Genomic DNA, 14,198 nt, shown 5'->3' on the forward strand with positions numbered 1-14,198 from the left:
AGTTTTGCGCACTGACACATGACCTTTGAGGCCTTCTGCTGAGAGCATCTTCCTAACCAGGTGTGGGGAGACATCCTTGCCTGTAGCATCTTGGAGGTCCTGTGCCAGTTCCTTGCTGGATTTCTTCCTCTCTCGTAGGGATGTAGTCTTGAGGTACTGGACATCAGCTTTAGTCAACTTTTTCTTCCTTCCGCTGCCTGAAATGTTCTTGAAGTTCCCAGTCTTCTGGTGATGCTTGAGGCATTTCCAGACAGCACTGTGGGTCACATGCAGTTTCTTTGCTATGGCTCATTATGAATGGCCCTCCTCCCGCAAAACTTTCATCCTAATACGCTGCTCTTCTGTAGTTTCTCTCTGATGTCATTTCTGCATGTTGCCTGGCTGTAGTCAGAGGATAAATACTTTTTCTAATGAATTATTTGTAGAGACCACATGATTTAGTTAATGGTTTTCACCTGTGGAATAATTAGCATATCAGGCTAGGATTGCCCAACAAGGAGTGATTAAGGTTGGTTTTGGGGCTAAACGAAAAGAGATACTATTTCCAATATTTTTATGTTGTTTATCACACAACGATAGCCAAAACTGCTAGTGTTTTCATGGTTAAAGTATAAAATTGTGGTTAAAAGGTGTCTCTGTATCTTCATAATGTATTTCAGTTGCCTTCAGTGCAGATTCTGATGTCATTTGCACGGATTAAGTATGCAAAATCGATCTTTTCCTAGGCATTTCCATATTTTGTGCTAGTACTGGATACGAGTATGAGGTTTTTTTTACTTCCTTGTGGGAGTAAACAAAATGGTCAGATACGAAGCTTGCAGGGCAAAATAAAACAAATGTTCATTAACATGACTGTGGCACTGCATGATGTATTTACAGTATTCTCTTAGGACTTGCCTGGTCAGGGTTGTTTTCAATTCAGCTACTTGTTTGCTTATCTTCTGGGGAATAGAATTTCCCAAATTTATGAAATCACATGCAGGTACAAACAAAATTAACTGTCCACACAGTATGTAAGAAAGTAAATAAATAAAAATAGTCCAACGCACATCTCTATTTGAGCTTGCTGACAATTATGGCATTTCTAAATCTAGACATTCCCCCCCCCACAATGCCATACATCTAGGATTCATATTTAAAAAAAAAAAAAAAAACACACAACAACCCCCTCTCTCTCACACACACACACCGAATGGCAATTTAAGCATAACTAATTTGCTGAAGAAGAAAACATTGGACCCAGAGGAAACCTACAATGACGGGGGGAGAACTTGCAAAACTTCACACAGACAGCAACCCGAGCTTAGAATCGAATTCAGGACCCTGGAGCTGCGCCATGGTGATGCCCTGAAATCCGTATATTTGGACTCCTGTCTCTCACACCCACTGTCTCTTATTGAACATCCCATTCCAAGGGCATACTCTCTGTCCCCTATTAAATTACAGCTGGTTGGGATCTTCTGCGAGCTTATGCATGTGGGGAACAGAGCACACAGCACTGTCCTCCAGGTGTGTTTTGCCATCATGTGACACAGTATAGCGAACCCCAGCCAGACAATGAAGTTTACTGATGTTTCAAGAAGCATTTATTATGTTCAGCCATCATCCTTAATTTAAACACAAATATACTTCCTTTCCTTCACAACCTTTCTTCACAAACACCGCAAGAGCTGCAGATGGATAAATAAAATAAAATTAGCTCTCACAAGCGTAAACATTTCCATAATGCCAGTTATCCACACATGGACATTTATCAAATATTCACACACACTCACGGTCAAAGCACATGAAAAGCTAGAAAAACAGCATTAACACGACATTACAGCTTATCCATGTAGCACCCTTTCGCATAAGCTAACCCTAGCATGGCTAATACAGCAACGATATATGTAAACACCCTTTCGGCAGTTAATTAGGATAACATGTCACAGCAAACAGTCATAAAACAAGTTGAAACACAATACCTTGTTCCCATTTCCAGCTAGGCGCTTAATTATCCATAATGAAACTTTACATTGCAAGGCAATGTCTTCAAAACACCTTTTCCTTCCATACACTCTTCAATTAGCTACCGTTCATGTGTGAACGCCCATGGGCAAGTTGCTGACTCTCAGATGAGAGTACGCCAGAATGGCTTCAAAATAAAAGACCCGAAAATGTAAAAGGCACTAATAAAAATAAAACTTACAGGAAGTAGTTAACTTGCTTATATACACCGTCAATAAGAGTAATTTACACTCCCACCATTCATGAGTAAATAATGGAACAGTATATGGTTTACATTAGGCACGAATGATTTCAAACTGAAAATGACCTTCCCTATACAAATAACTTGTTTAGAAGGTGGAAAACCCTTTTAAACCATGAACTATGAGCTTACAAGCTATAGCTAGAAGGTATTAACAACTATAGGGTGAACAGGCTTAATCAGTCTCCAGCAGCAAGACTAGCTTCTGGACTGGGCGCTCCACTTCAAACATCTTGTGGAGACGCTCCTCTTTCTTGCCAAGCTTCCTGTCACCAAGGCAGACCTTAACTCTCCTTACTAGTCTGTCTTTGTCAGTAGTGGTTTCTGAAACTCTGCCCAACTTCCACTCGTTCCTGTGCACATCCTCTCCTTTCATCATTACGATATCTCCAACTTGCAGATTTCTCCTGGGAGTATGCCAGCGCTGTCTGAGGGCAAATGTTGGCCAGGTATTCCTTTCGCCATCGACTCCAAAACTGTTCTGCCAGGTATTGAACGTCACCACCTTTTCTTGCTATACATGTCTTCTCTGATGAACTCACCCGGAAGAGGCAAGGCCTTGACAGATTTCAGAGTTAGGAGATGATTAGGGGTGAGTGGCTCGAGGCTGTGTGTGTGTGTGGGGGGGGTGTCACTGAGGTTGTTAACAGTCAGTGGACGGTTGTTGACAATTGCCAGAGCTTCATAGAGGAAAGCTCGTAGCGAAGCATCATTTAGCCTACCAGAAGAAAGAGCAAGCGTGGCCTTAGGATGCCTTTCACTGTTCTAATCTGTCTCTCCCACACCCCTCCGACATAGCTCGAATAGGGTGCATTCATGCTGAACTCGCATTGTTTCTCAGCAAGAAATGCAGCCAGCCAGTCTGCACTGACTTCTTTTAGAGCCTCTTTGAGTTCATTTTTGGCTCCAACAAAGTTGCTTCCTTGATCAGACTTGATTTGACGAACAGTGCCACGTATGGCAATAAAGCATTGTAGGTCATTTATGAGGGCGTCGGTGGACAGGTCATCAAGCATCTCAATATGGATGGTGCGGGAGCTAAGGCAAGTGAAGAGAATACCATACACCTCTTGTTCTCCTTTCTACCCTGCTTTGTAAAAAATGGACCAAAGTAGTCCATTCCACAGAAGGTGGGGGGGGATGATGGTTCCACACGTTCAGAGGGTACATCAGCCATCCTTTGCTCTTCCGTTGGTTTCCGAAGCAGTCTACAGATAACGCATTGACAAATGTAGGATGCTCCTGCCCGATTGATGCCAGGAATCCATGGGACCTGATGTCATTAATAGTAAGACCTTTGCCTTGATGTTTCATCCTTTCATGGTGATGAGCAAATGATTATCTTTGCAATGTGATGATCCTTGGGGACGACTGCAGGGTGCTTGATTGAGTCGGGAAGAGAAGAGCTGCACAGCCTACCTCCCACCCTGAGGATGCCATCTTTGTCAAGGAAGGCATCAAGTGAGTATAATGGATTGAGATGGTAGGAGATCCCTTTGTTCAGCAGTTTCAACTCCTCTTGATACACATTTTTCTGCAGGTCTATGATTATGCAATGTTCTGCATGTTCTCGTTCTTTTACAGTGGTGAGATGGTTTGATCGGTTCTTGCTGATGCACCTTAGTATGCGTGCAACAGCTTGAGTAGCCAGTGACCAAGATGAGAGCTTAGACAAGCAATCAACAAGGCTTACTCGTTTTGTGGTTCTTGTGCTAAGCACTAGAGCACTTCTGACCTCTGGATCTCCAATCATTAACTCTGGAATCTCAGCAACAGCCAGCTTCATTTCCTTGTTCCATAAGAACTTGGGTCCAGTGAGCCAGGTGGATGAACAAAGCTTGCTGGGAGTCAAGCCCCTAGAAGCATGGTCAGCAGGATTCTCATTGGTTGGGACGCATCTCCATTGCTGAGAGGGCGAGCTGAGATGAATCTTCTGAATGCGATTAGCCACAAAAGGTGTGGAATCGTCATGCTTCATTGTTGATATATCCTAAGATCACCTTAGAATCAGTCCAGAAGAACTCTGCAGTCCCAGTAGATGCAAATTCGTCCTTGAGCATGTTGCTTATCTTCACAGAAACAACTGCAGCTGTTAGTTCCAATCTCAGAACAGTTGTGACCTTGGATGGTAAGACGCGTGTCTTTCCTACAACTAAGGCACAGTGAACATCTCCCTTTTCATTTTGAAGTCTCAAGTACAAGCACTGGCCATAACCCTTAAGGCTAGCATCCGAGAAATGATGCAGCTCTGTCTTTGTGACCTTTCCAAATCCAGCAGGTGAGTAGGTACAGGATATGGTAACATCATCTAATTGGGCTAGATCACTTCTCCACTGTTCCCATTTTGGATGAAGTTCGTCTGGGAGAGGATCGTCCCAGCCTGTGCCTTGCCTAGACATCTCCTGAAGAATGATCTTCACTTTGGGCAGAACAGGCGCCACAAACCCGAGAGGGTCATACAAGGAAGCCACTACAAACAGGATGCCACAGCGTGTTGCAGGCTGATCCTTTAGGCTGACGTTAAGCCGGAAGTGGTCGGATTCCACATCCCATTAAATCCCTAGGACTCTCTCAAGTGGCAGGTTGTCGAAGGTGAGGTCCATATTTTTCACATTAGTTGCTTGTTCTTAGAGTGGTATACTCTTGAACGTCTCTGTCGTTCAACACAAACTTGTGTAGTCGCAGACCACCCATGGTGCACAGTTTGCAAGCTTCTCTGGCAAGCTGAATAGCATCTTCAGTGCTTTCAACACTGGCAAGCCCATCGTCTACATAAAAATCCCTCATGATGAACCTTTAGGGTAGAGGTTGCTATTCTCTTTAGCTAGATGCTTCAGCCCGTAGTTTGCGCATCCAGGAGAGGAAGCAGCACTGAACAGATGCACCTTCATCCGGAGCTTGCTGGGTGGTGAGTTCAAGTCTCCTTGCTTCCGACAGAGAAAGTGCAGGTAGTTGCGATCAGCCTCATACACATGAAATTGATGGAACATTTTTTCCAATGTCGCACATCAGAGCAACAGGGTGTTGTCAAAAGCAAATGAGAACACCACTCAACTTGTTCAGCATGTCAGGACCAGAGAGGAGGTGGTCATTTAGGCTGGTTCCTTTGCATCTGGCAGCGCAATCGAACACTACGCGAAGCTTTTCCGGCTTCTTTGCATGATGAACACCGTGATGGGGAATGTACCATCTCTCACCTTCACTCCCACTATCTTCAATCTGCTCTGCATCTCCCTTCTCGATTACCTCCTCCATGAACTCAACATACTGCTCCTTATACCTTTCGTCCCGTTGCAGTTTCCTTTTCAGGTGGTTGCGGTGTATCATGGCTGAGTCTTTATCAGGCAAGCTAGGTCTGTTTTTGAAAGGCAGGGGCATTTCATAGTGGCCATGCGTGTTTTCCGTATACCCTCATCTAGCTTATGGAGGAAGGCGATGTCATCTTGTGACACTGCTTTGCTGTCTTCACTGCCATCCTTGAAGTCAGATTCTAGAATCCGAGTAGCATTGGCAGAAGTTACCAGAGGCAGCTCTTGAACCGTGATTTTGTGATACAGGCGACTTGTGCTCAACGGATCATGGCCTTGGGATGAGCGCCCCACAATAGTCCATCCTAAGTCTGTCCGTATTGCACAGGGTTCCTCATCTCCTCCTAGGATGACCTGCCTTGGTGCCATGGCTCTGGAGCAGTTGTAGCCTATAAGAAGTCCTACTTCACAGTCCTTTAGTGGTTGGATTTCGTCTGCTAGTTCTCTGAGATGACTCCATTGTTTAGCCGTCTCACAAGTGGGAATGTGAGCATGGTTAACAGGTATGCAATCCTTTGTGTAGGCAACTGGAAGATCAACCTGAATAGCAGAACTATATCCCCTTACATGAAGGCCAGAGACACTCACTTGGGAGAACTGTTTTTTCCCCACTCATGGTGGTCAACTTCAACTTCACTGGATACTTGTCAGCAATTAGACTGTCGCTCACTTCTTGGTCGACGAATGTTGTATCGCTTTGAGTGTTAAGTAGAGCATAGACAAGCTTCTCAGCTGTTGAATTGTTTTTAGTTGACACCCACACTGGTATTACCATCGATGTGTAGGATGAGCCTTCGCCTGTTACACCGAGTGATGTTGCAGCAGCAGCACTTGGATTCATCCCTGTTTCAGATGAACACCTTTCCATAGTTGTAATCATGGAGGACTGTAGGATGCCTTCCTTTGCAGTTGTCACAGAAGTGACTATGACGACAGTCTTTTGCGCCGTGTCCAGATTTTAAGCATCCGTAACAGTTTCTTCTCCTTTATGTAGTTCCGTCGTTCTGCCAACAACATCCCTGTGAACTTGGGACATGCATGAAGTTGATGTCCGTTATCTTGACAAAGGATGCATGGAGCTTTAGCCCTTTTCTGGTCTGACCTTTGATTTGTGTTGTCTGTAGCTGTGTGAGTGGTGAGAACACTGGTCTGTTTCTCTTTGTGTCTCTGAGATTTCTCTTCTCAGTGTTCGAGTCTGATGAATGAAGAGCATGAAGCGATGTAATTGGATTGCAAGCAATCTCAGCTTCAGTTGACACAAATGTTGCAAAGTCCTTGAAACTTGGAAATTCTTGCTTCTCGTTCAGGCATTAGGTGACTTGTCGGTTCCAGTGTGAAGCTGCCCAGTCTGGTAGTTTGTGGGCAAGCTTCTGGTTCTCCTCACAGTCATTTAGTATGTCAAGACCCTTGACGTGAGGCATGGCATCTTGACAGGCATTCAGAAAATCTGAGAAGTTTCTGAGTCCTTGAACATCCTTAGGTTGAATCCTTGGCCAATTGGTGAGCTTCTCGCTGAATGGCGAATGGCTGGCCAAAGCGACAATTCAGCTTGTTCCAGGCCTCCTGATAGGCTTCAGTATCATTCTGGAAGAAAGTGCCTTCTAGCACCTGGCATGCTGGACCACCAACATATCTCATCTCATCTCATTATCTCTAGCCGCTTTATCCTGTTCTACAGGGTCGCAGGCAAGCTGGAGCCTATCCCAGCTGACTACGGGCGAAAGGCGGGGTACACCCTGGACAAGTCGCCAGGTCATCACAGGGCTGACACATAGACACAGACAACCATTCACACTCACATTCACACCTACGGTCAATTTAGAGTCACCAGTTAACCTAACCTGCATGTCTTTGGACTGTGGGGGAAACCGGAGCACCCGGAGGAAACCCACGCGGACACGGGGAGAACATGCAAACTCCACACAGAAAGGCCCTCGCCGGACCCGGGGTTCGAACCCAGGACCTTCTTGCTGTGAGGCGACAGCGCTAACCACTACACCACCGTGCCGCCCCACCAACATATTTCTTCAGATAATAGTTTTTTTCAACTGGTGTGATGCTCTTTGGTCAATGAGTGAGGTAAACGCTGCTTTCCATTCATTCAATGAACCATATTGCATCACCATTGAAGACAAATGGCTCCGGAACAGGGAGCCTATTTAAGGCTATGCTCTCTTGAAAGGCCCGAACAAGAGGTAACATGAGACAGAGGGACTGCAGTTACAGGCACACTCTATTTCCTTGTTCCTTTCATCGTTAATGCAGGCAGCAGCTTTGCGTTCCGTCTCTTTATTGTATACCTTTAGCTTAGCTTGAGCTGCCCGTACTTGCTCCAACTCATGCCTTTGTGCCTCCAGAGCCTTCGGTTGTTATTCCTCTAACTCTCGGATGACTTCTCTTTGTCTTTCTTCTGCCTCCATCATTTCATAATTTGCTTCCTTCACTGCTAGGTCTGCAGCTGCACGCTTGGCTGCCATGGACGAAGCTGTGGAGTGTTGGTCAGACTTGCTGTGACTTGTCAAGGAAGCAGCAGATCCATAGACAGACTTTGCATAGTCACGGTGGAGCAGTTCATGTCCTCGTTAAACTCACCTTCTTCGTTTATTGCTCTGCCGTAGGCAATGGTGATGATTTCTGTGGTAACTGATTTGCAAATGTCAACTCTTCTTCTCACGCCGGTAGAAGGTGTGGCAAGATCTCGAATTCCAAAATACAGGTTCATTACCTCTTCCTTCACTTTCTTAAGATCTTCAATGAGAGGCCAGAGCTCACTCTCTGGCATGTACGTCTTCAGCTGATCTCTTGCTTTGCATATGTTGAGCTTCCATTTTTTGTACATTGAGAGCAGCCATTTCTCCTTTTTCTTGGCCTCTTCATCTTGTAGTGCATGTTCAGAGCATTGAGACCCTTCAGGTTCCTTCAGGCCAGGCATCTCAGATACAACTGCCACTGAGTGGAGCTCACTCTGGAAGTCTTGAACTTCGTGCTGGGAACCAGGCATCCGCTCCTCTCTCCTTGAAGCTACCTGACTGACATTATCAACTCAATTTGAAATTATTAAGTCAAAAGAAACCTCTTAACAAGTATGATCGAACCTTTGCAATAAACAGAAAGTTGCTGTAGATATCCAGGTAAGTATTACAATAAAGGCAAACCTTAAAGTACTTGAAATGCAAAAATCAGAATATGAGCATGAACAACTAGCAGAGCTGCAATAACGTGCAGACACTCAAACAACTGGAAATGTCCAGGTAAGTACTGTAATGAACACACTTCTCAAAGTACTTGGTATGCAAAAAATATAAAATGTCCTTAATAAAGAGTCTATGTGAATGTGTCCATGTGAGAGTGTAAGCAACAGTTTCTTTCCTTTGCTGTAGATGAGAAGAGTATGAAAAGTTCACTGGTTCAGTCTAAAAGGGCTGTTCATGTGGAGCTCACCTTGTTGCAGTCCGTAGACTGTGTAATATAGGTGTATACTCACAGTTCTGCTTCAACGTCAGTGAACGTGACCATACTTGACCATTGCATCGAATCCATGAAACCGCTGCCTGGATTGCCGAAGTGGATCATGTGCTGACACGTCGGGACATGTTCATGATGAATCCATGTAGACAGCACATGGCGAAGTAGTAGCAGCAGCAGGCACACTGTGAAGACCCTCCATCACGGCCCGTCATAATGGTAGCAAGTCGTCAGATCGATGAGGGCAAGCTCTTACTATAGCGAATCCCAGCCAGACAATGATGAAGCTTACTGATGTTTCAAGAAGCATTTATTATGTTCAGCTGTCATCCTTAATTTAAACACAAATATACTTCCTTTCCTTCACAACCTTTCTTCACAAACACCGTAAGAGCTGCAGATGGATAAATAAAATAAGCTCTCACAAGCATAAACATTTCCATAATGCCAGTTAACCACACATGTGGACATTTATCAAGTATTCACTCACATATAAATCGGTCAAAGCATATAAAAAGCTAGAAAACCAGCATTAACACAACATTACAGCTTATCCATATAGCACCCTTTCGCATAAGCTAACCTTAGCATAGCTAATACAACAATGATATACGTAAACACCCTTTCGGCAGTTAATTAGGATAACACGTCACAGCAAACAGTCATAAAACAAGTTGAAACACACAATACCTTGTTCCCATTTCCAGCTAGGCGCTTAATTATCCATAATGAAACTTTACATTGCAAGGCAATGTCTTCAAAACACCTTTTCCTTCCATACACTCTTCAATTAGCTGCCGTTCATGTGTGAACGCCTATGGGCAAGTTGCTGACTCTCAGATGAGAGTACGCCAGAAGGGCTTCAAAATAAAAGACCCGAAAACGTAAAAGGCACTAACAAAAATAAAACTTATAGGAAGTAGTTAACTTGCTTATATACCGTCAATAAGAGTCATTTACACACAGCATGAGCTTCAGTTGAAAAAGAGGAGTTTGATGGCTTTACATGTCAAAGTACATGTTAGCCTTCACTCACATGGTTAGAGAGACCTGGCTAGTGGGTGGATACTAGCAGGTGACCACACTGGACAAAAAACGGGTGGAAGAAAGAGCAAAACAAAACAAAACCCTATAATCTTCTAATGTGGTGAAGACGTTAGGACACATTTATTTAACATTTATGGAAGGAGACCCAGGTATCAGTCAGTAAGTTTCCCAAGATGGAAGAGTCTTCAGGACAGAGGACTTTGTGCTTTCTGGTTTCTCAGTCACACGACATCCCACATTTTTTTTTTTGTCTCAGAATAAAACACAGGAGTGGCTGGAGAGAATGACAGACATTATGCCACATTAAATGTAAACAGAAACAAATTAAACATTCAATGTGTCATTCATTAATAAATTAAAAATTGCAATAGCAAGCAAAATCACTATGGTTTGAGGGGAATCATACACTTTGGGCCATGCTGTTATATGAAAATAAAACTACACAGCATAGATTTTTACACACACCCATCGTGTGATATTCCATACTCTTTTTGTTCAGGTTAACATCATCAGTTTATAATGACTAAAGTATTTTAAATAAGTTTCTCTCACTCCTCGCTACCATGTTCAGTCCCCCCAGGATTTTGCGGGCCTTTTTTGTGATTGTTGTGGGCTAAAATGTCTGATGTTGCGGGGTTTTTTCCAAAAATTTGCAATGAAAGTTGGTGTTTTTTAGGGTTTTTTTGCGATTACATTGCAGGAGGAAGTAAAAGTTGCGAGAAATTATTGCGATTTTCTCTTTTTGTGATTAAAATTGAGTGATATGTTAAATATTAAGTTATTACTGAAAAACTATTGATAAAAAAAAAAACAGACACTGAGAAATGGTCCTATAAACAACTTTACCAATATAAAAGATTACCAGGACTACAAAAATGCAGAAAAATAGGCTTTACTTATCCAAATGCACCTGTTGGTTCAAAAGTTAAAGTGCATAGAACCTCACAGCACAACATGAAGTTACCTTAAAATATAATATAAATGCCTCAGCTTTCATGTAAGAAAAAAAAAAAAACTATTAATACTAGTACTGTGTGCAGGCAGTCTCTCCTGAAGACTAAATTAAACAATAATTATAAACTAATAAAATAAATGTCTCAGGCTTCATAGAAGAAAAAAAAAACAACTTGAACAGAATCTCACAGTATGATGCTGAAGCTGCCTAAACAATGGAAAATAAAATACCATTTTGGCAAAAATGTTGGCATTCATTAATTTCTTGTATTAAGTAAAAAAATAAAGTGCACACAGTCCTTCACTGTAAACATAACACACTTTCAGTAACAGAATTTAAGCCTATAAACACTGACTCGCACATGCTGCTTCTCTTGAATGTATACACGGAAGTAAGGCGGAAGGTAGTTTGTTGACGTCATCTCAAGACACCAACGATTGGTCAAATTTGCGGGAAAGTTGCAGTGATTGGATATAATTGCAACACTGCCCTGAATTCGCGGGGATTGGTTGAATTTGCGTTGAAGTTGCAAATCGCAACATCGCAAAATCCTGGAGGGTCTGCATGTTACACGCTCTATAAACAAAGTTCATACTTTAATCAATAAAAAAAATCTAAATTTCATTGTCACAATTTGTTGATTAAAATAAGAGACTGAGGCTACGTCCCAAATGTACTGTATTGCACTTTTAGTACACCAGATAGTGTGCAGGGTAGAATAAACAGTGAGTGTTACTGAGCACCAGAGTGGCCTAATGTCTTACAGAGATAGTCTTTATTGTCAGGATCTTCCATTTTAACGGCGAGACCTTCAGGTGGGTTGTTGAGATTGTCTCCATAGTTGTAGATATTCAGCTCCAGGGTCTCCTCTTTCTTCACACTGAGGTCTGAGGTCTCTCCATCCATGGATGTCTCTGTTTTCATGTCCTCACACAGCTAAAGATCAAACAAATAATCTGTTAGGGCAGGACGGTATCCATCCCACTCGGGAAGGTGCTGCTCTCATTTCTCGCAGCATAGCTCATAGTCTCAGAACAGGCCTAGTTGATCTGTGACAATCCAGAGCCAAGGCCAGGGAGCAGACGGACAGGCTAAACTGTGTCTGCTACCTGCACAGAGTCATCACACAGGTTTCATTACATTGAAGCATGAACTGTTAATGAACTTCTTACTGATCAGCAGTTTAATGTACTGTGTTTAAACAGAAACATGGATTAAACCAAATGAGTCTCTAGCATTAAATGAAACTAGTCCTCCTGGTTGCAGTTATATACACCAGTCTCGTCTAACTGGCAGAGGAGGCATTGCGATTCTTTATAATGATTATCTCGGCATGACACAAAAAACTGGACAGTTAGTATGAAGAACTTCAAACGTATTTGTGGAAGTGGGGGCATGGCTTAGTATCAGTTTGTGAATGTAGGGTGGGGCCAGGGAAGGTGAGTGGCAAAGTCAGTGCACCTGTTGTCAATTAATGTTGTGTGTGTTTGTTGCAGTGACTGTGGAGAACTGAAAAGGAGGGAGAGAGCAAAGATTTCCCCAGACCAAAATGCAACTGTGTATGCGCACATGTCTGGGTACCTAAACAGACGTTAAAGCTGAAAAACATAAAGTGTGTGAGAACATCATCGCTCGCCTGCCATGCTGTCAGACATAGTTCAGGCTGTTTGGAGGTAAAACTTGTTGCAAGACGGCATGCAGATTTTATGCGCGTCAGATGATTCAGGACAGTGATTCCATTCATGATTAAGGACAGCAATTCAATTCAATTTTGAGAACTGTGACCCTGATGAACAGTGCCTTTATTTTTAAACTTCAACTCGATCCAGCCAAAGATCAAAGGCAAGTGTAAATATTTCTTCTATTTCTGATGAGCAGATCGGTTGATGTGTCCGCTATAGTGCATACACAGGAAAAATTTTTCCAGAGTTAACAAACCATGGAAAATTCTCATTGTGATAAAAGTGCTAATCTATAGCGATCTAAAATATAAATGAGAAACATTTATAAAAATGTAGGCATTTATGGACTGTTTTATGATTCAAAAATAGTCTCCAATCTATCCAGACGGGTCCCGACCACATGCCCCAAATATTTTAGCCACGCTGTCCCACACACCAATTTCACACTGACGCAAGAGTTCACACAAGACACACTGCATGATTTCTTCTTCTCGTGATGGCACAAAGCAGCATATAATCTTTCTTCAAGAAGAAAGACAACCTGCCTAACAAGAATCCTCCAGTTACAGAAACTTCTAGTGAACTACTATCAACAGCTCTCACACTGGATCTCACTTTGGATGATGAATGCGCAGAAAGAGAGCGCAACAACCACCACCCTCATCACAACAACAACAAGAAGGATTCTGTAGAAAAAGATTCCACCCCAAACCAAACTTGGACCTAACAACAGGTTAGTCTAAATCTTTAGTGGCTTTTTTTTTTTTTTAATGTGACTACTAAGTACCTATGTACTGCAAAATATGTTTTTGTGACCTCTATCAGGGTTCTCCACTTTTCAAAAATAAAAGGTGGTGGCAGGGGTTTGGGGGCTAGGGGGGGCAAAGCCCCCCCTTGAAGCTTTGGGCTTTTTTGACAGTGAAACTGGCCAATAATGGATAGGAATTGCTAAATCAATCATTGTTAAAATCATTTTACAAAAAATTAAACACATTCTTACTGTACATATCTGATGGACAATGGCCAAAGATAGAACTTTTAATACAAGATGTTTTATTGGGTCTAGTTTCCCAAAGTAGCAGCAGAAATTTAACACAAAATATAATATAATAATGTATCAAAAAAATAGTAAAATAAGTTCAAGTAATTATTACAACAAAAAAATACTGTGTCTACAAAACAGAATACTGTATTGCACTATGTTTGCACCACCTGATTACATGCACATTACATGACTACTACATAACAGACAGCACCATGACCCAACCATGACCCACCTCCCTTCAGAGGGCTAGATATAGTGGCCTGTCCCCACCCACTGGAAGATACCAATTACTTTATATTACCAACATTGCATAAACCATGCATTTACATAATCTCGGGTCTAAGTGCATGCCAATAATCTGTATAATTCATAAACAAAATACCCAGTTACAATAAATGCTTTTTTTTTTTTTTAAACAATACACAATGTTAATGGGGTGAAACCACTA

At 42.5% G+C, this 14,198-nt stretch overlaps 2 protein-coding genes and 1 pseudogene across 2 annotated transcripts in view; 1 reads left to right on the plus strand and 2 right to left on the minus strand.

The window, feature by feature from the left end:
* The window catches only part of LOC132867674 (zinc finger protein 585A-like), a 1,308,017-nt gene that overhangs the window by 848,687 nt on the left and 445,132 nt on the right, over nt 1-14,198 (plus strand). The gene's annotated exons all lie outside the window — the stretch shown is intronic.
* LOC132868064 (zinc finger protein 850-like) overlaps nt 1-14,198 on the minus strand; it is a 184,170-nt pseudogene that overhangs the window by 56,257 nt on the left and 113,715 nt on the right.
* The window catches only part of LOC132867718 (histone-lysine N-methyltransferase PRDM7-like), a 92,905-nt gene that overhangs the window by 36,371 nt on the left and 42,336 nt on the right, over nt 1-14,198 (minus strand). Inside the window, exon 3 of the mRNA XM_060900726.1 lies at nt 11,788-11,959. Coding sequence (XP_060756709.1) covers nt 11,788-11,959 — 172 coding nt within the window. The remainder of the gene's footprint in view (nt 1-11,787; nt 11,960-14,198) is intronic.

Source organism: Neoarius graeffei, chromosome 19 (genome assembly GCF_027579695.1).
Source record: "Neoarius graeffei isolate fNeoGra1 chromosome 19, fNeoGra1.pri, whole genome shotgun sequence".
NCBI classification, from domain to species: Eukaryota; Metazoa; Chordata; class Actinopteri; order Siluriformes; family Ariidae; genus Neoarius; species Neoarius graeffei.